This window comes from Crocodylus siamensis, chromosome 1, assembly GCF_052110815.1.
Source record: "Crocodylus siamensis isolate JL-2025a chromosome 1, ASM5211081v1, whole genome shotgun sequence".
Classification (NCBI taxonomy): Eukaryota; Metazoa; Chordata; order Crocodylia; family Crocodylidae; genus Crocodylus; species Crocodylus siamensis.
In genome coordinates, this window is record NC_143395.1 from 426,033,283 (window position 1) to 426,060,098 (window position 26,816).

General features: G+C 50.4%; 1 protein-coding gene across 3 annotated transcripts in view; it reads left to right on the top strand.

The window, feature by feature from the left end:
* The window catches only part of HADHA (hydroxyacyl-CoA dehydrogenase trifunctional multienzyme complex subunit alpha), a 46,516-nt gene that overhangs the window by 18,279 nt on the left and 1,421 nt on the right, over positions 1–26,816 (top strand). For all 3 annotated transcript variants that reach the window (XM_090031178.1, XM_090031177.1, XM_090031179.1), the window contains 15 exons: positions 2,452–2,590; positions 4,486–4,605; positions 4,681–4,783; positions 7,890–8,012; positions 9,896–10,014; positions 11,262–11,318; positions 14,245–14,354; positions 16,585–16,719; positions 17,959–18,130; positions 18,810–18,896; positions 22,263–22,403; positions 24,462–24,530; positions 24,901–25,096; positions 25,843–25,957; positions 26,467–26,612. In XM_090031178.1, the coding sequence (XP_089887304.1) occupies positions 2,452–2,590; positions 4,486–4,605; positions 4,681–4,783; positions 7,890–8,012; positions 9,896–10,014; positions 11,262–11,318; positions 14,245–14,354; positions 16,585–16,719; positions 17,959–18,130; positions 18,810–18,896; positions 22,263–22,403; positions 24,462–24,530; positions 24,901–25,096; positions 25,843–25,957; positions 26,467–26,612 (1,832 nt within the window). The remainder of the gene's footprint in view (positions 1–2,451; positions 2,591–4,485; positions 4,606–4,680; positions 4,784–7,889; positions 8,013–9,895; positions 10,015–11,261; positions 11,319–14,244; positions 14,355–16,584; positions 16,720–17,958; positions 18,131–18,809; positions 18,897–22,262; positions 22,404–24,461; positions 24,531–24,900; positions 25,097–25,842; positions 25,958–26,466; positions 26,613–26,816) is intronic.

The following is a 26,816-nucleotide window of genomic DNA, read 5'->3' on the forward strand; positions in this document are numbered from 1 at the left end:
CGCACCTTGTCCTGCATCCACAGATGCATCTCAAGCAGGTCCAAGGAGGTGATCCTCCCCCTCTATGCGGCACTGGTCAGGCCGCAGCTGGACTCCTGCGTCCAGTTCTGGGTGCCGCACTTCAAGAGGGATGTGGACAACATGGAGAGGGTCCAGAGGAGGCCACTCTTATGATTAGGGGACAGCAGGGCAGGCCCTACGAGGAGAGGCGACGGGACCTGAACCTGTTCGGCCTCCAAAAGAGAAGGCTGAGGGGGGATCTTGTGGCCTGTTACAAACTAGTCAGGGGGGACCAGCAGGCAGTGGGGAAGTACCTGTTCCCCCAAGCACTGCCAGCAGTGACCAGGAATAAGCTGGCAGAGGGGAGATTTAGGCTAGGTATCAGGAGCTGCGACTTCACGGTCAGGGCTGCTAGGATCTGGAACCAGCTTCCAAGAGAAGTGGTGCAGGCTCCTACCCTGGAGGCCTTTAAGAGAAGGTTAGATGTACACCTTGCTGGGGTCGTTTGACCCCAGTACTCTTTCCTGCCATGGCAGGGGGTTGGACTAGATGATCTACTCAGGTCCCTTCTGACCCTAGAAACTATTAAACTAAATAGTCCCTTACCTGTTCTTTCACCGCTAAGGGCTGCTCACCTCCTGTGCTGCCCGGTGCAGTATGGGAGCTGACCTTGCTTGTGAAGACAGAGGTTAAAAAGGCATCGTGCACTTCAACTTTTTCCTCATCCTTGGTCACAAGGTTGCTTTCCCCATTCAGTTAGGGACCCACACTTTCCCTGTTTTTCCTCTTGTTCCTAATGTACTTGTAGAAACCCTTCTTGTTACCCTTCACGTCCCTTGCTGGCTGCAACTCCAGTTGCACTTTGTCCTTCCTAATTTCATCCCTACATGCCTGGGCAATGCTCTTATACTCCTCCCTGGTTGTTTGTCCAAGCTTCCCCTTCTTGTAAGCTTCTGTTTTGTTTAAGCTCACCAAAGAGTTCTCTGCTAAGCCAAGCTGGTCGCTTGCCACATTTGCAGTTCATCTTGCACGTCGGGATGGTTCATTCCTATGGTCTCAGTAAGATGTCTTTAAAATACAACCAGTTCTCCTGGATTCTTTTCTCCTCAGACTGTCCTCCCAGGCAATCCTGCCCGTCAGTTCCCTGACAGAGTCAAAGTCTGCTTTTCTGAAGTCCAGGGTCCATACACTGCCGCTCTCCATCCTTCCTTATGTCAGGATCCTGAACTCAATTATCTGTTGGTCACTGCTGCCCAGCTTGTTATCCACTTCTACATCCCTCACCAATTCTTCCCTATTTGTGAGCTGTAGGTCAAGAAAAGCATGGCCCCTAGTTCCCTCAGCCTGTCCTCACAAGTGCTATACCCCAGCCTCCCAACCATTTCCTTTGCCCTTTGATGGACTATCCAATATGTCCACATCCTTTCTGTAGTGGGGGGCCCAAAACTGGACACAGGACTCCAGATGTGGCCTCCCCGGTGCTGAATAGAGGGGAAGAATCGCTGCCCTTGACCTGCTGGCAACACTGCTACCAATGTAGCCCAGGATGCTGTTAGCCTTCTTGGTGACAAGGACACACTGTTGGCTTATAAGTCCCAGAAGAACAGCTGCTTTCAGCTCTCCATACAAATTAAATTGGCCCTGGGGTATGTGGCAGTCTGCGATGCAGATATGCCCACACCAGCATGTTGACACGTCTTGACTGTGGCATAGTGACTGCAAGGCCATCAGTGTATGTTGACTTGCTGCCTGCTGAATGCAACCTGCTCTAAGGTTATCATGCCTGGCCACCTCAGTAATCTGGGAGGCGTATTTCTAGACCACAGAATTTCCTGTTTTTCCCCCTTTTGTGGGGAACTGTTTCAAGAACTCTCTAGCCAGGCCTTTCCCTAGCTGGCAAGCAGGTCTCAGCTATTCAGAAACACGTGGGTCTCTGTCAGAACCTGAGATGAGGGGTTTAATATGGTGTGTGCTGTGGAGGGAAGAGGCCAGAGCTGATGGAATGACCTGACTATCTTTGACAAGAACAGCTGAAAGTACAAAGCTTTCCTTGGTCTTGGCACTCAGATCCAGCTGTTTAGTTCCTGGCCAGCAGGCCCTACCACCCCCAAATGAAAGGCTTTGGCTAATGGAGTCTAATTGGATGAGCATGGAGGGGCAGCCCCCTGGTCACATGCTCCTGAAAGCACTGTCCTGCACTCCCCTCTATCTTCCCCAGGCCCTAGCAATACAGCAGGCAGTGTATGCAAGGTTGTGAGCCCTCTCCCCAGCAAGGTTTGGGAAGTGTCTTGCACAAAAGGCAAATGTCCTTCACTGCTCTGCAGACCCTGCAGAAGTAAACAGTGCTACCTGGCAGCTAATGATGTTTTGGGCAGTGGGGAACTAAGCTGTTTGCTGAAGTTTTCTTGACCTTCTTGCAAAGCTTTTATGGGTCTTTCTGCCTCATTGCAGCATGATTGAAGCCTGCAGAACCTCTCAGGAAGTGACCCAGCTGTCTCAGGAAGGACAGAAGATGCTAGCCGATTTGGAGAAGTCACCCAAACCCATAGTTGCTGCCATCAGTGGTTCCTGCCTGGGAGGAGGACTAGAGGTAAGGTGTAGTGTTTCAGGCAGCAGTGGGGAGAGGGTGATACCCTGGCATCACGTTGCTGATACCTGGGTGGTTTTGGAGAATGTAGCTGGATTTCTCAAAAGATTCACCAAGACTGAGGCTCCATGTGTGCCTTTGAGTACCTGCTAATGGGGGGGCGGTGTCACAGCACATTAAACGTCTGCTACATTCTTCCTTCTGCTTGCATAAACATTGGATGGTTTCTCAAGCAGGGACAGGGCTAGGCTGGCCAGTATTTAGAAAGCACAGGGAAGAGGAGAGGCTGAGGGTACTGGGTTGCAAGAATATATGAATGGGTTGTGAACAAACTTTAAAAATAGATTCTCCTTTAAAGGAGGAAAACGTGGGAAGCCATAGCTTTTCCCTTTCAGGCTGTCAGTTCCAGCCTTCAAGGGGTTGCTTGGGGCCCCCTATGCCCCACATACATGCGCCCCCTGCCCCACACACGGGGGGCTGGGGTCTAGGCGCAGGGAGCACTGGTTTGGGACTGGCCATCAATGTTTACAAATGGCTCCTGGTACAAAAGAAGCTGAGAACCACTGGACTAAATGACCTCCTGAGGTCCCTTCCAACTGTAACTTTCTATGATTCTAAAAGCTGTTGAGAGGTCAGTTACCTGCTCAGTGGCCTTGTGTGTTGGGATTGATCTGATGCCCTTGTGCTGTGCCGAAGAGTGCACTGCTGTGGGACTGTCTTTCAGGCACACAGGTCCTAGCCACTTACGTTTCTTTAAGATCCTTGTTAGTGTATGCAGGAGGCTGGTATCAGTGACCTGACCAAATTCCTGACTGAGTAGCTATCCTCTCGCATCACTTCTGTTGAGTGCAGTATTCACTTGGTGACACTGAACAGCATGTCTAACACTATCACACAGGGCATTTATACATATACCTTTCTGTCTCGCAACGCACTGGAGATCCAGCGAGTCGGAGCAGACTTGATTAATTGAGCCTGCTTCGCACACAAGCTAATGCACACTGCGCTGCTTTGCATGCAGTTGTATACGTGGCAAAAGGCTTGTGAGCACACAGAAAATGGCAGCGGTGCACTTTTGAACTAAAACACCTCCAATGTGTTTTAATTCAAAAGCTCGCCATCTCCATTTTCTCAGCACTGATGTTACAACTGAATGTGCCCAGTGCTGCAGCACAAACTTGTACAGATGCCCAGAGCAACTGCATCCCCTGACACTGGCTGGGCAGAAGAGTTTCAAACTCCAAAGCCCTTGTGTTCCTTAGTGAAAGTGCTACTGCTCTCAAGGACTCTCCTACCTGAGGGCTGACTCGTGAGCTAGGCTCTGAGCTTTCCAATTGTGATAAACATCTGAGTATGATGCAGGTATAGGGCTAAATCCACTGTCATGTACTGCACGAAGCAAATAAGATTGCACTGATGGCAGTAACTGAAAATAGCCAGGAGGAACAAGGTCAGCTGGCCAGATGACCGTAGAAGAACCATTTCAAACCCAGAGCGGGCAAGCAGTGAGTCTGGAGGGAGTCAGACAACTGTTCAACTTGAGAATGGAATATAGTTGAGAACAATGGCTGTAAGTTGACTGAGAGTAGATTCAGGCTAGATATCAGGAGGCACTACTTCTCAGTCAGGGTGGGTAGGAACTGGAACCAATTTCCAAGGGAAGTGGTGCTTGCTCCTACCTTGGGGGTCTTCAAAAAGAGGCTAGACAGTCACGTAGCTGGGGTCGTTTGAGCCCAGCATTCTTTCCTGCCCATGGCAGGGGGTCGGACTTGATCTGCTCAGGTCCCTTCTGACCCTACCAACTATGAAGCTGGGGCAGGTTGAGTTCTTGGCATTTTCTTCACCAGATGCCAGTGAAAAACCAACTTGTATTTGTTACATCTGTCTCTTGCTTCCAGGTTGCCATCGCCTGCCAATACAGAATAGCAACAAAGGACAAGAAAACAGTCTTGGGCACACCTGAAGTATTACTGGGGCTCCTCCCTGGGGCGGGGGCCACTCAGAGGTTGCCAAAGATGGTAAGTGAAGACCACAGCAGTTCCTTCCCTCCACATGACTGTCTCTAGTGCTGACACCCTCTGTCTGCCTTCCAGGTGGGGCTTCCTGCTGCTTTTGACATGATGTTGACTGGGAGAAACATCCGTGCTGACAGAGCCAAGAAGATGGGGCTGGTTGATCAGCTGGTGGACCCACTAGGTCAGATGCAAAGGCACAAGAATTGTCTTCAAGTTACACCCCACTAATTCTCCTTTGAGGATAGGGAATGATCTGTGCAGTGCAATTTAGCTGGGTAGTGGAGGCCTGGAAATGTTTTACTTTGACCATTTATAGCCAAGTGAATTTGCAGAGGATAGAATACAGGGTGGACCAGGGACTCCTTTAGTGTGAGTAGTTGAAGTCAGATAAATCCCTGCATCCTTGTCTGGTTGAAAGGAGAGCGTGATTGCTAAAGGCAGGAGGTCCCCTGAGGCCTGGATTTATACCGTATAGATGCAGCTCTTACTCTAGAACCAACTTCCAAAGGAAGTGGTGCTGGCTCCTACCTTGGGGGTCTTTAAGCGGAGGCTTGATGTTTACCTAGCTGCAGTCATTTGAGCCCAGTATTCTCTCCTGCCCAAGGCAGGGGGTCAGACTAGAAGATCTACAAGGTCCCTTCCGACCCTACATCTATGAATCCGTTACTGACTTGAGGCTTTGTGGCGGAGATACACTAACCCTAGCACTGCCAGGCATTCAGTCTCGCAAACTGGCTGCAGTCAAACATGTCGGTGAGCCTAGTAGCTTCCACTGGTAGGGTCCTACTTAAGTTGTGGTGAGGCAAAGGTTTTTTTGCAGCCTGCTTGTGGCTGCTGATTGGCAGAGGGGCCTTGGAGGCCCTGTCCCTGACCACTGATTGGCTAAGAGGCAAAAACCACATAATTGCATAGCACATTGCTTGGAAATATCATATCATATAAATTGCCATAATATTATAAAACTAAGCATTACATTTTAAATCTAAATCTTTGTATTCCAGTAAACATTTTGGGGGGTCAATTCCACGGGAGATTGCAGCCAGCACTATTTTTTGTGAAGATCCCCATTTTTCACAATTTCCATGAAAAATGCGAAACAGCAGTTTAAGTAGGTCCCTGCCCATTGGTCATGCTCTTCCCTCAGTGCAGGAACTGGGGAGAGAGACCCTCAGCATCTGCACAGGATTAGACCTTTGTGTTTTTGGGAATGGGATCAATTCTAAGAAGACAGATTCTATTTAAAGAGGGGCAGTTTGGAGTGTGTGTGTGTGGGGGGGGTTCTTTCTGTACAAGTTTCTCCTAAATATCACCCAAGTCTGCCCTCTTGCCAGATGGACACAAGAAATTGAATTGCCCCTGATTAGCTGCTGCTTCCTTTTTGTTTAGAAATTTTCCATAATTGTTTTTTGAAGCGTTCCAGCTAGAGCTGCACCTGCTTAGGCACCTGGGTTGTAGTCTGTTCAGGAAAAGGGATACTGGCACAGTTTTCCACACAGAGGAAGCCAAGACCATTGCTAGAGCTGCCCAGATCACTTGGTTTGTAAGGAAACTCCATATATTTATATAGTTCATGAGCTGTGATTTCAAGCAGCTCTTCACTGCCTTTACATAGGCCAAGATGATCTAGCGGTATGGCAAAGAGGTACTTGCTCACTGTTCAAATGTAGTTTCATTCTGAAAAGTGACCAGAGAGAAACTCAACAGAACAAGAAACTGCCACGAAGTCAGAACCTTGGGCCCACCATGGTTCGCTTAGCAGCAGCAGATCAGCTTATAAATGAGAAGGAAGTTGAGACTGACTCCTCCTTCTTAACATTAAGATGCAAATGGAACAGACAGTAGCTTAATTGCTGCAGTTTGAGCGGGAGTGGATACAGCGTTTTTAATTAAGGTTTAAACAGCTTACATGAGCCCCTTGCCCATGAACAGGCAAGTGGGAATGAGCACAATACTTCTCTTTTGATCTGTCCTGGCAGGAGACAGTGGAGTGATAGGGTCTTGGGAAGGTTGGTCAGGTGGTCACATCTAGCCCAACCGCCTGCTCAAGGCAGGATCATCCTTGACTAAACTGTTGCAGGCAAATGTGTGTCCAGCCTGCTCTTAAAAGTCCAGTGTTTTGAGATTCCACTGGACAGCCTGCCCCAGTGCTTGATCACCCTCCTAGTCAGAAAGTTCCTCTTAGCCTCCAAGCTAAATTTCTTCTGCTGCAGCTTGAAGCCATTACTTCTAGTCCTATCCCCTATGGCCACAGAGAAAATACTGTTATGATTGTGTCACTCTTGTTCTGCTAGTGACAGGGGACTTCCAAGGAGACTAACCCTATTCCCAGAACTCTGCTGACAGGGTATTTAACTCCATAGTCAGTGAAACATGCCTCGCTTGGCTTTTGTCTCCCTTCAGTCTGGCGGGGCTAGGGAATAAGCGACTCACTAGAGCAAGGGACAGCTCTTGGGAAGGAAGTGTCCATGTCCGTCACTGGATGGGTGGGACCAGAACTGCTGCAAAACTTGGGCTGGGGCCATGCTCTGTGTCCCAGGCTGCATCATGGATGGAGCCTGCTGGCCCAGAACAAGGGTAAGGGGTTGGGGGTCAGGGGGGAGCAGGGAGGGAACAGAGGCTCCACAGATGGGGCCGTGGAAGATATGGGAGAAAAGGCTGCAGCAAGGAGATGGTGGGGTGTAGAGTCAGCAAGGAGGGAGCAGTTCCAACTAGAGCTGCACCTGACCCCAGGTAAGGGCTGGAGCTGGAGCCGCAGCAGTCTCCTGCCCTTCTTTCCCATACTCAATTCCAAAATGAGGTCTTTTTCCTTTGTGTCAAATAGGAGGGGGACAGGGCCTCATCTTGGAATCAAATAAATGCAGCAATTTTTCAAATGGGATATTGCTTCATTTTGAGAGGTACCTCGAGCCTTGAGAATTACTCTTCTAGGAGAAAGTGCCTGTCAGACCCAGCTACCAAAAGCCACACTGAGATTTGAGTTCTGAATAACAGGGGTAATATGGACATTGTTGATGCCGGTGTGTCTGTGTTGGTGCCCTAGTGCAGTGCTGGAGTTAAATTTCTGTTTAAAGCCTTCTGTAAAGCAGCTTACTCAGCCCTTCTGCCCTTGACTTCTCTTTCCAGTAACCAGTAACCCTTCAGGCTGGAACAGAGCAGTCAGAAACAGCAATGGATGTGTCCATTGGGTTCTCCCAGTAGAGAGCGAGCTGTTCCTTCCCAATAGAAATCTACCTACCATGTGTTACTCTGCTATATCCACCCTAAAACCCTATCCTCTCTGCCCGCAGGGCCTGGTATAAAAAGCCCAGAAGAACGAACAATCGAGTACCTGGAGGAGGTTGCCATTGACTTTGCCAGAGGACTGGCTAATAAGACTGTCCCTCTTAAAAAGCAAAAAGGGCTGGTTCAGAGTAAGTATTGAAGCCCTGAGCTCATTTTCAGTGGATTGTAGGAAGTTGATTCAGCTTTGCCTTCCAGAGACATGGGCTCACATGCACACTATACTCACATTGAGCAAAGAGGAAATATAGGTCCAATCCTGCTGTGGTCCTGTTTAGAAAAGCACATGGGGTGAGAGTAACAAGCAACTTGGGTACCTCAAAGGGGACTTTGACCAAGCTCAGGTACTGGAGTCCAGGATACCAGCTCTCAGGCATCTTGGCTATAACCCATCACATGTAGACCCACTAGGTGCCTGCCCTTTTGCCAGAAAAGCTACGTGGGGTCTTGCAGTTTGGGTACTACACATACATGGTGGCAGCACAAATCCACAGCACCATGTGGTTAGGAGTCAGAAGTTGGGAGTGACAAATGTGCCCAAGCCATCAGCGGAGCCTGATCTGCTCTGTGTGCTTAGACCATGTTTAAAAACACCTGATGTCACTGAGTCTTGGACTTGGGGCTACCTCCATTCAAACTACAGTTTGGGGGCAGGGAGAGCAGTTTCCTCTTACATAGCAGCCTAGTGGTTAAAGCATATGCCCAAAAAGTGGGAAACCTGCTTCCCACACTGGGTAGGTATGCTGCTTTAGAGCAGCTGCTTTAGAGCAGTGGGGCCCAGTGTTTTTGCTCTGCAGACCAGATGAGTGGTGCCAGGTTGGTCCATGGGTCAGATGCAGTCTGTGGGCTGAATGTAGCATGCAAGGCAGGCCCACCTGGGGCTTGATCTCAGCACATGAGGGTTGGAAATATGGCAGCAGGGGAGTGGTGCCACTATTCCCCCACTGGCAAATTTCTGGGCTCAAAGGCAGCCCAGTGGGCTGGAATTGAGCACCGGATGTTAGAATTGTTGTATACAGTGCCTGGCAGGGACTGGAACTTGGAAGTAGACACTTCATCCCTTGGGCTTGCTCCCTGCTGCTATAGCCCAGCTTTAAACGTGGAGGGTGGCTCAGTCCAGCCTTGCCCACCCCTGGCAGTCCTGGGGGAGTCAACATTGGACTCCCTCAAACTGAGAAGGGAGTGTGAATCAAGATCACTTGCATCTTGGGTGGGTGCATGCTCTAACCACTAGCTACTTTGTATTAGGCTAAGGGAGTACCCATCACCACCGACTGTGTCTTAAAGACCAGAACAAACCAGTTGCTCATTGCACAAAGGGGTGCCTAGTGTGGTGAAGCCCAAGTGGTGGCTTGGGGCTGTGAAATGCTAGTTCTGCATGTGCCCAAGTCTGGGGAAGAGGTAATTTAGACATTCTAGCCTGAGCCTGTTTTGGCTGTAGGGTCAAAGTAGCACTTAGATGCCTAATAGGTGAAATGCGATTTGGGTCACTCTGGCACCCCCCAGTCTGGGCATTAGCTGTCATGAATCCTACTCCAGGCTGGGCTCTCACTGTTTAAATTGTAGGCCCACAGGTTTAGGAATTCCATCTCAGGCATCGGGTGCATAATTAAGCGTGGGAACAAGCAGCTTTACCCTGCCACTGTTGCTTTGGATCTGGGCCTTGGTTACCTACTTCTAACACAATTCTCTGGCAGGAGGAAAGCATTATATCCTGTGAGGCATGAAATCCTGCCCCATTGAAGCGAATTGGAGCTCTGCCATTAGGTTCAATAGAAGCAGGCTTTGGCCTTAAATGGGATTTATCACAGTGGAGTGGATTGTAAGAAAGTTCCGCTCTAAGTGCCCTGTGTGCCAATCGCTCCTGTGCCAGCTACAGCTAATTGTTTCAGATGAGCAGCTCCCCCTCCATTGGGAACATCAGTGAGAGCTGTAGCATTCATGCCATTCAGCTAGCTAGGCAGCCCTGTGAAGGCTGGGCTTCTGAAGGGTGTTGCCTTGTGCCGTCTTACAGAAGTGACAGACTTCGCCTTCTCGATTCCATTTGTGAGACAACAGATCTACAAGACGGTGGAGAAGAGAGTGCAGAAGCAGACCAAAGGTCTCTACCCCGCACCCCTGAAAATCATTGAGGTAACCAGCCCACATCACTTCTGGTACCTGAGACTGGGCCTACAAGAACATAGTTTCTCCCCTTGCACCTAAAACAGCAAATGGCCACACCTCTAAACACTTAACCTCCAGGCTGACCAACCCAAGCTGTGTACTGCAGATTTTCTGGGATTAAAGTAGCTTCCAAAAGGAAACAAATTCCAAATCAAGCATAAGATACAATAATAGCTGCTACAGGAACCAGCCTGGAAAGCAGGAGGCTAAATACAAGATTTCTAAATTGCCTTTAGTTTAACTTGATTAGAAGGAGGCTTTTTTCTTAAACAGTGCCACACCAGCAGGACAGTACTATCCAATGTCTGGCTCTGCAGAAGGCCATGGCAAGTTAGATTCCCAAGCAACTCAGACTATTTGGAAAAGTTCCCTACAAATAAATCTTTTAAAACTTTTAAAATGGAAATTGTTCAAGAGGTTGCTAACTTCTGAATTACTCTTGGATGCAAACCTTTCAGCTCCACCTGCTGGCCAATTGGCAGCAAACACCTGAAACCCCAAATTAAGTTCCACCCTACAGAAACAATTCCATTATCTGAAGCTGCTTCTCTGATTAAACTGGCAGATTTAGAATCATAGAGCAGTGGGGCTGGAAGGGACCTCCAGAGCTCATCTAGTTGACCCCACTGCCTGAGGCAGGGTCATCCCTATCCATACAATTCAGTACAAATCCTTGTCTGACTTATTACTAAAACTACAGTCAGCCATTTGCACAACTACAGAACATGACACCCCAGCCTGCCACAGGCAGAGTAGGAGGTCAGTGGAGGCCAGCGTTCTGCTGCTGCAAGAGTTGTTAAAATACATTTGAGAGATCCAAGACAGAGGACCATGTCCCATGCTACAAAGGAAGGCAAAATCCCTGCAGTCTAGTCTACACCAATCTGCCCATAGGGTAAAATTCCTTCCTAATCCCAAATATAGTGACTGAGCTGACCTTGAGCAGATGTGCAGAGCCCTGTAGTCAGGAAACTGGGTCTCAATCCCAGCAGGAGCTATTGTTGAGGTCTGCTTTGTAATTCTGGCCTTTTAGAGTGAAATCTTCCTTGGAAAACATGGACCAGAAGCCCAACCCTTTAAAGGGTATCACAGAATAGGTTTGGGGGAGTTGGGAGTGGGAGGCTGACATCCTGTTGACTCTTCATACATTGTTTTGTTATAACAAGAATAATGTTGTATAGAACTAAACAGCCTTCATGTGTCTCTTTGGCTAGGTTGTAAAGACTGGCCTTGACCAGGGGAAGGAGGCTGGCTACCTCATTGAATCTCAGGTAAAAACACTACAATTTTAGTGTGTTTTAACTATGCACGTGCATCAGGCTTGGAGGTTTGGGCCACTTGCAAGGGAAGGTGGTTTTCCGAGAATGTCCTAGGAGGGTGCTGGTGATGCAGGCTGCCTTTCAGAGTAGATTGGACATGCATCTTCCTTTTCCCTCATGCATTATATACTTTAAAGCACTAAAATAATAAGCTTTTGGTATGCTCGGTTTGGTCAAAGAGCCTGCTGTTCTGGGCAGTAGGAACTGTGATAGACTAGTAAAGTAGTCAAGTGCTGCTTGCCAAGAACACTTCTGGGGTGAGGAGTTGCTGTAGTTTCCTGTCCCACATGAGGCTGGCCTCCTGCCCAGCTGGAGCCAGTACAGATGACTTCAGAAAGTTGCAGCAAATCCTCTGCTGGATATTGAGGGAATAACTTTAGTGGTTGCCTCATGCTTAAGGCAAAAGGGCTCACTCCCTGTAGATGAGGGGCTTTTATCCACGATACTAAGTATCTTTAGAGTCACAGAAAATTAGAGTTAGAAGGGACCTCAGGAGGTCACAGCTAGACCAACCCCCTGCTCAAAGCAGGGCCATCTTCAACTACATCATCCCAGCCAAGGTAATCCCAATTATTCACTAATCTGGTTTTGTGTGTTGTGGTAAATTGGCGTCTCATGTGGTAGGAAGTGTTGCAGGTGGCTTATTCATCATGTAGAGAGTTTGCTCTTTTAAAATGCTTCTTCCATTTCATTACCTGTTTTCCTTCTGTGAGATGGACAATAAATGTGCCCACGTACTTATTCCACGCCCATCATGATTTCACATTTCTCCACCATATCTCCTCTCCATCTGCTTATTGAAGTATGTCCAGTCAGCCTACTTTTTAGATACATATATGGCTTGAACTGAACAGCGCTCTAATACTGTGTCATTAGTTCCTGTTCTTTGCCTCACACATCCTAACACTTTTTCTTTTGTTTTCTGGGTGTTGCTTTGCACTGGGCAGGTGCTGAGTCCACAACGATGCTTAGGTCTCTGTCCTGACTAGCCGCAGGTAACTTTGGATCCAGTAATGTAAATGTGGAACGCAAACGCCCTTCAACACCCGTCTCCTCGCACTGTGTCAAGGCTGGATTCATTCACATCGGGTCCATTCACCAGGCCTTCTAGGACCTTTGTTGTTCCAACCTCTTGAATTGCTTAAGAATGTTGTCATCTGTACTCATCTGCATCACAGTGTAGACTATGTTTAGGTCTTTATTTGGTGTCAATCCGTGTACCAATCCTTAGGTTAGCAGCAGAGTGCCCCTTTCAGTGTTAAAAAGTGGCCATGCATTTTCACTCTAGTTTTGAACTAGAACAGGATTTTACTCTCACCCTCTGGCTACCTGTTTGTTTTATTTTATTTCTTTTAAGAGTTCTTCTTGTGCAGGATGCTTTGAGATGCATTTGAAAGTCCAGATTGTTTAATTCTCTAATTCAGTGGTTTTTAAACTCTTTTGGCCACCTACCCTTTTAGCTGCAAAAAATGGCTGCTCTTAACAACTACTCCCACCATACCAGTGTATTCATTCCTTAACATGTCAACAACGACAATGTGTTGCAGTGCCATTACTTGCCACATGCTGACCATCATCAGACCTTAAATTCTGGAGGCTGCAAGTGAGAGAGGAACAGTGGAAAAAACCCTGGTCATATCCTGTTCACTCCCTTTCAGCCTCCGCTCTCTGCTGCCGCATGACAGGAGACTGGGCAAGATGGATATAGGGTCTGACCTAGTATATGGCAGTTCTTATGTTCTTCTTATAAAAATGTAGGCACATATCCTTTGACAAAGCACCATGTACCCCAATTTGAATGGCTAATCTATGGCCTGTTTAAAGAAATTTACTGGATGTGTGTGGTACAGAATTCTTGCTGGTTAGTTCCTACCACATTCTTGATATCTGGGCATCTTTTCTAATTGCAATTCTTACATCAGTCAGCATACTTGGTACCTCAAATAAGGTTCAGTCCCATTGACCCCCTCAGTCCTTTTAATTCATTAAAATACTTTGGACAGATATCTCCCCTACCTTCTCTGCAGAGCAAGGGATGACATTACTTGGCTTCTTGGTACCACTCTACCCAATTTACCCCTAGTGTTAGAAGTACAGTTTCTTATGGGTACCCCGTTTCCAGTATGGATAAAGCCTTGTTTGCTCTTTGCATTGCACCTTCCCCATTGCTTTAGCTTGTGCAGCACGGTTGGTTTCCTTAGAGTTGGATTTGAATTTCAGTTTGGCTCAAACCTCATGAGCTTTTGTCCTTTACCCATGCTGGTGTCTCTTACCTTGCCCTGTTATGTGACTGATCTTGAGAGTCTGTCCTCACCAAAATCTATGAGCAATGTCAACAGTCTTCCCCAATCTGCCAAAAGCCATAGAGACCAAAAGCTGTCAAATGAGGACTTGGCATGTAGAAGGATAGAAATTGTTTGTCTGACTAAGAGACTTGTTCTTAATGTGGTGGTTCACAGCTGGGGCCCAGACTCTCCACCCAGAGCTTCCCAGACAAAGGTGTATATTGTATCTGTTCCACCTGAGTGACTAGATACTCCTGCTGCCAGGTAAAGCAGCAGTGACTCTTTCTCTTGCTGAGGCAGTAATCTTTGACTGGTTCCTTGGCAGTCCAAGTGGGGAGGCATGGTTGCATGCAGGTCATGTTCACGGGCCACAGAACATCTCTCTTATGCTAGGTGGTGACCGTCCTTCACTATTCTGCCTCTGGAGGTTGGGCAGTTCTGTGGCAGTCACAGGGGTGGCAGTGCTCTGGGCTCTTGCACTCATCCAGAATGCTTGCATCTGCTATGTCCTGTTGTACGTGCCAGAAGTGTTGGCCCTGTTTTTAGCCAGTGCAAATTCCCAGCCTTTTGACATTCTCTCCTGCTTCATTCAGAAATTTGGCGAGCTGGCAATGACCAGCGAATCCAAGGCGTTGATAGGACTCTACCACGGGCAGGTGCTGTGCAAGAAAAACAAGTTTGGGACACCAAAGCAGGAGGTCAAGTAAGTAAAACTCTAAGCTGAATGATGGAGCAGCTGAGAGAACCTTTGCCGGGGGCCCGTTCCGATGCCTCAAGGATGTTTCTTAGGTGAAACACGCGCCAGTGCCAGTCTCCAGAAAGTGCCTCCATCCCCTGAAAAGGCTGGGTCCTCACCACCACACAGTCTCTCCCCACTTGATGGCAGAAGTTTCTGATGATGCTTGGCCGGGTAACATGTCCAGGGCAAATGTGTTTGAGATGGTGGTCTGCCCTGAGGTTAATCAAACGCTCCTGCTTGGGGCTGTGCTTGGGTTGCATTGACCACCAATGGCTCCCTCCCCTGCAGTGGCAGGGTATGCTGTGCTTTGGTGGACCCACAGCTGTCAGGCTGGCACTTGAGCCTGCAGTGAGATCAACTATCCAGTCTGTCTGGAGTATGAAAGTGGCCAGCTTAGTCCAGAACCCTGATGGCCTGCATGGCCCAGCAGCATGTGGTGCGAGTCCCAGTGGGGTGTTGCTTTCCCCACGTGAAGGCTGAATTATTAGGGAGAAACACTGGGCAGTAGCCTTGCCTTAATCTGCCGAGCTGCACTGCCCATACAGGTTGCGCTGGCAGAGGGTTGGGTCAGAGGGGCAGGTCTTGCACAGAAGGTAGTCCCCAGCGCCTGACTTCATTGGATAGAAAGCAAAGCGTGGCAGCTGGGGGTGATTAGAGCCCAGATGCCAAACCAGGAGCTGAGTTAGGAGACTAGCAGGATCCCTTCCAGGGAAGGACAGTGCATTGTATTAGCTGTTTCAAAGCAAGCTGTGGTTGCTATGCATCCCACTTGCTAATAGGATTGGTAAGGACGTTACAAAACTTGGTAGAAATCCTCTCAGGATTAAACTTGATTTGCATGTTAATCTGATGAGGCTTTATACCATGCTCACTCAGCATGCCAGCCAAAATCTGAACAGGCTTTTGGAAACACCTAGTAAATCCTCTCTGTGACTGTGAAGAGACAGACTTCCCTGCACTCTGGAATACTTGGAATGAATTGCAGGTTGGGTATTTGAAAGGGCCGGCTCTGTTGTAAAATGACAGCGATATGCAGATAATGCCTAAGATATATTTGACCTATGATTGAAGGTATATGAAGAGGACTGCTAGCCTCTGAGTTGGGGGGTTTGTCCAATAAGGACTTGTCTATACTTTAAAGCTGCACTGTCTTCTGAGTAACTCTGAACACACATGGCAACATGAGAGCCTCTGCCTGCTCAAGTGGATCAGGTGTTAGAAAGCTGAAGACGCACTGCAGAGCCTCTAAATCTGCAGAGTCCAGAGAGAAGCCTGCAAAACCGATGGCAAGCCCCAGAACAAGAATCACATTCTGTTCACTTAAACACATTTTGAGAGATCCTTAAGCTCAACAGCTGCAAGGTGTATTTAACTCTCAAATAAGTATCTCTGCATGTGGGAGTTGTTTCCAACTAAGTCCAGTGGTAGGTAAGTCCAAGGGGCCACATGCTTTTCTGCAGAAATCAGTCCTGCTGAAAAGGACAAAAAGGCATGGTGAATCTGCCAGCAGAGGGCTCCTGCATGGAGGTTCTGGGCCAGCTAAGGAGACAAGATGATCCTGGAATGGAAGTGGTCAGTTCTCCCGAAGGACCCAGCCCAGCAGGAGACACGAGTTCTCCGCTGCTGTCTTTGTCTCTAATCAGGTGGATCAGAGGCCCTGAGGCATGTGAGGCAAGGTTGTTTCTGCTTACATCTCTGACTCCAGATTTTTGAACTGCATATGTCCTGTAACCTGCTTCCAACATTTAAAACATATGTGACAGTCAGTGTAATGAGGACATGACCGAATTGGGTATCAACCAAAGATGGTGCAGAAACAAATATTGAATAGTCTGGCAGATGGGACAGATTTCAGCTCTGTGCAGGCTTCTGGCCAGAGGGCATTCAGATCAGTAGAGACCTGGTTAGCAATCACAGCATGGCTTTGCAGCTAGTAGGACTGTCTGCACTGAGACTAGCTTTATCTTGAGAAAACAAAGGCTTCAGCTGCTTCCCTTGGGAAGAGAATAGCAGGGTGGTGCTGCTGATACCAGGAAGCCTCTTGCAAAATAACCCCTGTGCACGAGGCTAGCTTCAGTCTGATCTCCACCTCCAGTAAATGCCAGCACCTGCATGTCAGGTTCATCCTGCATCTCAACAGACAGCAGTAGCTTGCTAATATGTCCATCCATGTTGTTTGATTTTTTTTTTGCAGGCACCTTGCTGTGCTGGGAGCAGGGCTGATGGGAGCTGGGATTGCCCAGGTGTCAGTGGATAAAGGGCTTAAGACCATTCTGAAGGACACAGCCCCACAAGGATTAGACAAAGGACAGCAGCAGATCTTCAAAGGGTAAATGAGCTGGGCTGGATGAGCTGGGCCACCCTTCAAGGGATGCGTCTGGAGTAAGGTCCTTATTGCCAGGTGAGCAGGGTCACCTGGTCTGTCATTCCTTTGAGTTCTGCTGAGTGTGAGAAAACACCTGACCACCACTGCCATGGCAGTGTGGAGGTTCCTCCTACAGTTCCCTTGCACTGTCAGCATAGCAGTTTCCTGACAGGGGTTGATCTAGGGAACACTGTCAGGCTCAACCTGAGAATAGCAAATCTCCTGGAGGCCCTGAGCATGCCATGGTGTTGGCATTCAGAGCCATTCCCTGTCTGTCCCAGGCTGTACACCACTGGTCCTTTCTGCAGCTCAGTGCACTAACCAAATCTGTATAATGTTTGGAAGTTTGTAGGAGGATGTCAGGCTTTTCCTGGCACCTAGGACAAGGTGACACTTGGCTACCAGGGGTTAGCTGGCCACACACTGGCCGGGTGCAGGCCGGGTTGATGCAACTGCCTGCACCTCCACAGCTGGGCTGCGGCCTTGTAGTCTGCCCCACACACGCCTCCTGTGACAAAGATGCCCCCTCTGTTCTGAAGAGGTGGGCTCCACCTTGAGAATCATAGAACAGTTGGGCTGGCAGGACTTGGGAGTCTGTCTAGCCCAGCTGTCTGCCTGGGCAGGACCAGCCCTAGCAAGTGGTCGTCTAAGTGCAAGTGAGGGGAACAAACCGTCATGTGAGAAAATCAGACACAAAACCTCAAACACCCTGGCTTGCTCCAGGTAAAGCTGGGAGACAAAGGTCCCATTATGTCCTGCTGCCAAAAGGACACAAAATAGGTGGTTAAAATACACTTGAGATCCAGAGAATAGGCGTCTTCCTCAGGGAAGCCATTGCTCACAGAGAAGGTAGAGGAGGAATCTGTTCAGAACCATAGCTGCAGAAAAGCTGTTCTTCTTCTTCCCTCATCACCACCTGACTGCCAAGACTGTGCTCACCCTCCAAGCAATAGGCTGCTGACCTCACTCAGGCCCCTTCAGTCTGAAGCAACAGTGCCTGCCCAGAAGAGGCCTTTGACAGATCGCCAGCCAGCAGAAGGGTACTGATCATGCTCAGGAAGAGAAGAGGGTGTAGCAAGAAGGCCCCTGCTCTGGCTGGGAAGGCCACACCAAAATCCAGAACCCTTGGTACAAGGCTAGGGCTTCTCTGGCCGAGCCAAGTCGCCCTGCTTCATCAGGACTGACAAAGCATCTTCTCCCCAGGTTGAACAGCAAGGTTAAGAAGAAGAGTCTGACATCATTTGAGAGGGACATGATTCTCAGCAACCTTGTGACGCAGCTAGACTATGGGGGCTTTGAGAAGGCCGACATGGTAATCGAAGCAGTGTTCGAGGACATCAGCCTCAAGCACAGAGTGCTGAAGGAGGTGGAAGCAGTGAGTATTTTCTCATCCACCTGGATCCTGCTACACCAGGGGCCACAGGCCCATGAGCCCCAGCACTCTGTGTTGCTGCCTGTGGGATTTGGGGGTCAGTCCTATGCCACTGTTGTGGCATTGGGTGGGTAACTGAGCTCAGCCTCTGGCTCTTGGCTGAGCAGTGCCCCCAGTTGTCCAGCTTTTCATCTGTTCTGAGGACTGCTTAAAAATATTCAGCTATGTTCCTTGAAATACTGAAGTGGGAATGGTGCCTCACCCATCCCTAGCCTCACATAGATGCGCAGCTGCACACTCTGTTGCCATCAGAGGCGTGGTGTTGAGCAGGTGACTTTAGATGGGTTGGTGGATGTTCCTGCCCATTTCTCACACTGGGCTCTACCCCTGGCTGAAACACAGGGACCCAAGGCTGAAATAACCCTGTATACTGGAGCTCAGTATTTGGAGGCAGCTCTGGCTTTACCACAGACTTGAGCTGCTGAGCATCTCTGAACTGTCTCCACCTCTGTCTCGCCTGAATGGGCTGGGGGTTCCTTCACTGTTTATCAAGGGCTCTTGGAGCCAGTTGATGAATCTGCTCTGTGGTGCTTAAGTTTGCAGTCCTGGAAGTGCCTGAGTCCAGGCTGTGACCTCTGTGCTTGTGCAGTGTGTGACTTTAAGGTGCCTGTTCTCTTCATAGGTGACCCCTCCTCACTGTATCTTTGCCAGTAACACCTCAGCCCTCCCAATCGGTCAGATTGCTGCACCTAGCAAAAGGCCGGATAAGGTAAGTACCAGAAACCCATGCACTTCACAGAGCAAACGAGTGTTGAGCTGCAGATGCCAGCTGGAGGTCCTTTCCTGCCAGCATCCATCCTTGAAGGAGGGACTGCTATGTGCCTAGGGGGTCCTGCCCACGTGTTTGAAAGGAGACAGCTCCATAAAGCTCCCAGCTCAGGATTGTGACCAAAGGTGGATAAACAGGGGAAGTGTAATGTTTCATAATAGCTAGGGTCAGGAGATACCTGAACAGATCATCTAGCCTGACCCCCTGCCACAGGAATGAATGCTGGGTTCACAAGGCCCCAGACAGGTGATCGTCCAATCTCCTCTTGCATTTGCCCAGGGTAGAGGCGAGGACCGCTTCCCTGGGAAGTTGGTTCCAGATTTTGGCTGCCCTAACTGTAAAATATTGCCTTCTGATCTCTAACCTAAACCTATTCTCCATCAGCTTATTACCGTTGTTCCTTGTCACCCCAGGTGGTGCTGGGGAGAAAAGGGCTCTTCCTATTTGCTGTTCTTAGAATCATAGAAGCGGGGTCAGAAGGGACCTTGTAGATCTTCAAGTCCAACCCCCTGCCTGGGCGGGAGGAAAAAAAAAAACTGGACTCAAATGAGTCCAGCCAGGTAGTCATCAAGCCTCTTCTTATAGATCCCCAGGGTAGGAGCCAGCACCACTTCCCTAGAAAGTTGGTTCCAGCTCCTAGCCACCCTAACTGTGAAGTAGTTCTTGCGGATGTCTGATCTAAACCTACTCTCTAGTAATTTGTGTCCGTTGTTCCTTGTCATGCCAGGGGGTGTTAGGAGAAACAGTGTCTCCCCCAAACCCTTCTGGTCCCCCCTAGTGAGTTTATAGACAGTCACCAGGTCCCCCCTCAGCCTTCTCTTGCTGAGGCTGAGCAGGTTCAGGTCCCGCAGTCTCTCCTTGTAGACCCTGTCCTGCTGCCCCCTGACCAAGCGGGTGGCTCTCCTCTGAACCCTCTCCAGGTTGGCCACATCCCTCTTGAAGTGCGGCGCCCAGTACTGGATGCAGTACTCCAAATGTGTGGGAGCAGGAAAGCAGGGAGAAGAGTGTGGGGGGAAACTGGAGTAAATAGCGACTTTGTAGGAGAAAGGAGGGGTAGACAGCGATCGGCAAAGGACCAGAGTGATGTGTGCCCTCAGTCCGGTGGTTCCCTGGACTTCTGCACAACTTGCGTGCTTGTCTGTGCTAGACAGAGTTAGTCAGAGGTAGTAGGAACACAGATTCCCTCTGATTCAGTACAGGCAACTTCCTAAACTTCCTAAGACACTCAGTCCCAGGAACAGCAGCCTTCTGACTCCCGGGACACACCTAGAAGAACAGCTCCTCTGCCAGGCAAATTGTGTTTCCTTGCTCAAACTTGCAAATGAGCTTTCTGTATCTCCGGGCTGGATAAATTGTCTGTGTAATGACACTTCATGGAAAACTAATAGGCTATCATTTAACTAATTAATGCATATTCTTTAATTAGTTTGGCAGGCTACAGCGCTCCTACAAGGTGCCTGTAACTTAGGCAGCTATTAGTGGTAAGTGTGGCTTCCTGCAGACATGACGGCTTGATTGCATGACTGCATTTGACCAAGAAGGGGCAGAGCTGAAGAAGCCCCACTTAAATGGGGATCCCAAAGGAGGTTGCACTTGACTCGCTAATGACTGCCTGGAAAGGCGCCTATTTGTCCTCTGCAGCTGAGTGCTGTAACAGCTCCAGAAATCCCAGCGTACAGCCCAGGGAATTTACTCCACTGCTGATGGCTCTCTCAGATCCATGGGGTCTGGCCTCCTGTTCCCCAGGCATAGAGCATGCTTGCTAGGTCCCATTACCTTTCTCCCCTTCACATCTTTGCTTTTAAAGATCATGTGCCTCACACAGTGTCCTGCAGCAGGTGGGTGGCACAGCTGAGGTGGGAATGGGGGTTCCTGGCCCCATGCCCGGCTCACTAGGAAGCGCTGCTACCAGACCTTAATCCCCAGGTGAAAGGTACAGGTAGCATATTCATTGCAAACCCTCTCCATAGAGTTTTGTTTTGTTTTTTAAAGTCCTCAATTGCTATTGGAGAATGAAAAAAGATCCACAGGATGATTTTATCTTATTGCTTCTTGCTACTGAAATTGAGTGCACAAGGGCATCTTGTGCTAAGTACCCAACACCTGCTCTGCTCTCCTTTTCCAGGAAGCCTGGGGAAATTATCCCAAATGCAGAGCCATTTCCTCAGCGCAGTTAAATCAAATTCCCCTTCTGGGCCCCACTTCACAAAGGAGCCCAGCTCCCTGCTGGAGAATGGCTGGCCTGAATGCTGTTCTGAAGCGCTGGGTTTGGGGGCAGCCCCTCCCAACAAGCTGCTTTTCCCCTTGCTGGGCTCTCTGCTCTCTCTGCATGATCTCATTGCAGCACATGCTGGAAATATGTGCTTCTGGTGGATGCAAGTTACCCACAGGTTGCATTCAGACGTGCTCAGTCCCTTATGAAATCCATCACTCGGGTCAGACCAGGCCCCCAAAAGCAGTGGCCACCTCTGTAGGTTAGCTTGGATATCAGCACTGCCCCAACGGTCACATGGTTCCCAGAGTTGCTAGAAGCCTGCTAGTCCTGAGTGACTGAGTCTCCCAAACTCTCCTGGTTCAACTGGTGCTATTTTAGACCTAGTGACATTTCCCCCCCCATGGCTGCGCTTAGCAATAACCTGGTCAGTCCTACCTTCAGCGGCTGCTAGCATGATGAGGGTAGCAGAGAGAGCCTTTGGGTGGCCTGTCAGTCAGGAGGAAGCACTGAATTGACCAGTAACTTGAAACCAATTCAGTCTCTTCACTAGCCAGACAAGAAGATCAAGCAAAAGGTAGGATAGATGTGCAAACTAACTCAACTAGATGTATAGCATAAACTCTGAGTAGAGGGCTTATTTCGCTTTTATCATTTTTGGCCTTGTCAAGCCCTTGTACTTGGCATCCCCGGGCTTCCTGGGAACTTCGTGCACTTCCTTTTGCCCAAATCAAAGAGCCTGTTCAAAGTACAGGCCTGCTACTGTGTGGCACATAGTGCCTCTAACTTCTTGTGGATTTGAGGAAGCTGGATGGACATACTGAAGATGCTGGCACAAGGCAGCTGCCTGCTGTGGATGCTAATCTACTTCCAGGCAGATTGTTGTAGACTCAGCCCCCAAAGTGCAACATTCAGACTGGAAAGAGGTCAGTTCCCTCCTGGACCAGTGCCTCATTCCTTGTACGCACAACAGCCCTCTTACTGCCCATGTGAAGCCAATGAGGTCAGCCTGTGTCTGTACCCAGAGTTGCAAAATTCAGCCTGACCTGCTTTCTCTGAATGCTGAGTTTGGGCCTTACCTCCTTTCCCTGCAGGTGATTGGGATGCACTACTTCTCCCCCGTTGACAAGATGCAGCTGCTGGAAATCATCACTACTGACAAAACGTCCCAGGACACAGCTGCTGCTGCTGTGGCTGTCGGCCTCAAGCAGGGCAAGATCATCATCGTGGTCAAGGTAAAGTGCCTTTACTTGGGATCCCAGGATCTGTGAAGAAGTTGGTGGTAGCTGGGGAGTTTGGGATGTTCAACTGCAGCTCCAAAGCCTTTGGGTCTTGACTGGGGATCTCTGATGCAGGCATAGGCTCTATGGCCATGAGGTCAAAGCAGGGCTGAAAGGCCCAGGAAAGATTAGCTTAGGAGTAAGAATTCCAGCGGCTCCCTCCAGCCTCCTTTGCCAATAGCCCTGAAGGCCTGAGAGGAACAGGGCTCCCATCTCCTAACCCACAGTCAGGGCAGGGACCTTCCCCTTAGCCTTAGTCTTCATCTCCAAGTTGGCAGGGTCAAGACCTGGGAAGGAATGGTGCCTGGCAAGGCTCCAGTGTCTTTCAGCCCATAGCCCACAGGGAGCATGGGTTCATAGGACAGTGGGAAAGTCAGGCTGGCAGGGACCTCATAGGTCATCTAGTCCAGCCCCCTGCTCAAAGCAGGACCATCCCTGACTAAACCAGCCCAGCCAAGTCTCTCCAGCCTGCTCTTGGGCATGTCTAGGGATGGAGAGTCCACCACTTCTCAGGCAGCCTGATCTCATGCCTGACCCCCCTCAGTCAGAAAGTCCCCCCCCCCATCTCCAGCCTCAGTTTCCCTTGCTGCAGCTTGAACCTGTTGCTCCTAGTCATTTCCCCTTACAGCCATAGAGAAAAGCCCATCTCCATCCCCATTGTAATTGGTCTGCTAGTATTTGAAGACTGTTATCAAATCTGCCCTTGGTTCTCCAGGCTCTCCTTGCTTGCATGTGACCTCAGGCCCACCTTGCTTTTAGGATAGATAAGTGATTGGGGTGATTGTGTGGGAGAAGGGAAGGAGGGGAAAAGAGAATTAAAAGGGAACGGTCTGAGCTGCAGAGCAAAAATGGTGCCAGATCCAGAGGAGCAAGGGAACCCCTTGGAGAGGGCAGAAAGATCCCATCATCTATAAGGCACAGCGCAGTGCAGCTACAAGTCAACGGGCTAAACTGCAGCAAGGCAGGGTCAGATCAGAGCTCAGGAAGAACTTCCTTACTGTGAGCAGCAGAGCAGTGAAGCCACCTGCCTGGGGGGAGTGGTGGGATCTCACCCCTTGCAGGGCTCCAGCACTACCAAGAAAAGTTACTAGGATTAGTCCTGCACTAGCAGGACCTGGATATGCCTCCCAAACCACAGGCCTTCTTAGCTCCCCCTGCCAAGAGACTTGGCCGGTGGGGTGCTCCCAGCCTTGGTCTTCTGCAGAGCTGGCAGTTGTCTGGCCCCTCTGCTAATGCTCTAAGCAGAGTCTGTGACTTAACTGCCCTCAGAGAGGAGGTATTTGCTTTGTGTTAAAACGTCTTCCCCCAGCTTGTTTGCTGCTTTACATCTGTCACACCCAGTACGGACAACTGGGTTCATGCGAGCCTTGCCCCACCTGTGCAGAGTGCAGTCAGTAGCATCAGACTCTGTGCTAAGCTCTTGGGAGTTGGAGCTGGGCACAATTATAAGAGTGAAAATACTCCCTGTCCTCCAGGGGTAAGCACTGGCAGAGCTTTCTGTGTGCTGTTTTCTGTCCAGGTGGAACCAGCCTCGTTGATGAGTCATGCAGCATGAACCCATGGACAATTTGGTGGCTTTTGTTGCCCCTTTGGCCCTGGGCACAAGGCACATTTTCTCTGGGGGAGAAGTGGAGCAGGCACACAATGCACAGTGCTTTCTCTGGGGAATACTCTTATGTGGTGCAAAGGAACTTCAGGATTAACTCACTTGGATGTCCCCAGGAGAAAGCTACTCTGATTTTGTGTGTCTGCTTCTAGGGCTGTTTCCCTCAAGGGTGGTGAGCAGTTAAGTGCCATAATACCACCTCCCTGGGCAGCCAGCCCAAGAACTAGCTGCACCTGACCCTTACAACAGAGCATCGTTCTGCTTGGGGTAAATGTGCCATGTTGCCCGTTCGGGATGCATCTCCTGCCCTGCCTCGCAGCAGCCTCTGCACTTTCAGCAGGCAGAAGAGCCTCATTCCTGCCACGCTTTTCGACCTAACCTGCTTTGCTGTTCCTCTCCTTTCCCAGGACGGCCCGGGTTTCTACACGACCCGATGTCTAGGGCCAATGCTGGCAGAAGTAGTCCGGGTCCTTCAGGTGCGTTGGGGCAGTGTTCTGGGGTGGGGGGTAAAGCAGACAGTGACGGGTCACACTGGCATGCAGTGCTCAAGTGTGCCTGTGTGTGTGTAAGGACAGCCATGCTGCCAGGCACCCTGCATCTTGTCTGGGCCTCTTGCTGCAGCCTTGGTGGTGATACATGGGTGGCTTAGACCCCCTGGCCTCTCCAGCTGGCAGCTCTAGGGGGGAGTCTGCATATCAAACCACAAGAGAGTTACACCCAAGTGCATGTACTCCTTGGCACCCCTCTGCTTGCCAGGGCCTGGTCCCTGGGTAGGGTGCGGGGGACTCCTCCAGGCTCCAAAGGGCCTTTAGTTCCTGAGTAACCTCCCGCAGTTTCCCCCTGCAGGAAGGCACAGATCCCAAGAAGTTGGATGCCCTCTCCACTGGCTTCGGCTTCCCTGTGGGTGCAGCCACCCTGATCGATGAGGTGGGGGTGGACGTGGCTGCGCACGTGGCAGAGGACCTGGGCAAGGCCTTTGGCGAGCGCTTTGGTGGTGGCAGCGTTGAGCTGATGAAGCTCATGGTGGAGAAGGGCTTCTTGGGTGAGTGGGGCTTGCATGTGGAGGCTGACCTGGGTCCTGCTGCACCCTCCTCTTCCTCTCTGTCTGTTGACAGCCCCATCCTGATGGCAGGGGTATGGGAGCCCAAGTGGGCAGGTAGGGGGGCATCTGGTATTTGGGTCATTCTGACCTTCCATAACAGGAGGTGGCTGGGACAGGTGGTGCCTGCCAGAGTCTACTGTTCCTCTGCATACGGCCACATGGGGCAGAGCCATCTCCCAAGGCAGGCGCTTCATTGAAGGCTGGGAGCAGGAGCTGCACCCAAGCCCTGGCTGGAATATTAGCATGCTGAGCCTGTGGGCTGTGCTCAGGTCACTCTGTCCTCCTTTGTGATGCCTGTGCTCCTGAGCGCCGACTGGACCAGTGTGGACAGGTCTGCTGGTTGTGGGGACAGTGGGAACGGGTCACTCTGCCTTGGAGCCTCCAGCCCTCATGGCAGCAGTACTGGGCACTTCTTAGCAAGGTCCAGCAGACATCCGCACCCCCTCCCTTGCCTCCAACCCCTGCCCTGCTACAGGAGCTACTGCTTTTTCTCCACCAAGTGGTGAAGCCCACGTTGCTGGCTTCCTTCTCCAGAGAGCAGGAGAGCTGCTTCCTAGGGTGCAGTGGGGCTTAGCATGGTCTCACTTGTCTAGTGACCAGTGGCTCACAGGCAAATGTCCCAGCAGCCACAGGAGGCTGCTGCTTCTCCCCTTCTGCCCTGTAACCAGCGCCCTTTCCCCCGGCAGGCCGCAAGGCTCTGAAGGGCTTCTACATCTACCAGGAAGGCGTGAAGAACAGGAGCCTCAATTCTGGCATGGATGAGCTGCTGACCAGGTTCAAGTTGCCAGCCAACCCTGCAGTGTAAGTAAATCGCATGCCAGCCCCACAGACTGTGGGAAGAGTGGGTGGACATGGCCCTGGCATCCAGCCCCATCAGGACCAACTCGCTGTGTTCCTGACAGAGCCTTTGGGCCTGGCCAGCTGAGGGCGGGGACCGTGGCTGTAGGTGGTAACTCAGTCCGCAGACCAGTGTTGCTTCAGGAAAGCCCAGCACCCTTGAGAACGGGTGGGCCTGTGTTACCAAAGTCCATGTTGGGCTCTTCCTGGGACTTTGGGACCCTGTGATAAATTGTTTCCTGCCTTCCTTGCTAGGGACCAGCATACTCTTGTGTTGGGTCTTACAGTCTTGACACTGAGCTAGCTCCAGTACTGCTCCAGCCTGATCCCTTCCTGGCTCCTCCCCGCGTGCCTCAGTCCAGCAGACAAGCATGGCTGGGAGCAGTCAGTGAGCTGTGAATGACTCCCGCACACCCCCTCTGCTCCCAGTCCCCCGGCTACCCGAGTGACCCTTGCACATGTCTCCATTGCAGCTCCACCGACCAGGACATCCAGATGCGCCTGGTGACACGGTTTGTGAACGAGGCGGTCATGTGCCTGCAGGAGGGCATTCTCAGCAACCCTGTGGAGGGGGACATCGGTGCTGTGTTTGGCTTGGGCTTCCCACCCTGCCTGGGAGGTAAGCAGGGGCATCCCCACTGCTCTGCTGAAGAGCAAGCACCGGGGCCCAGGCATTTGCAACAGACTGGAGGCCAGGCCTCAGCTATTGGCCCCTGTACTGAGTCAGGACACGGGGCTGGACAGGCCTGCGGTCTGCTTCTGGGAGTGTTGAGTGGCAGGTAGTTCAGAGGGGTTATGTCCATCACCTCGGTTGGAGCCCAAC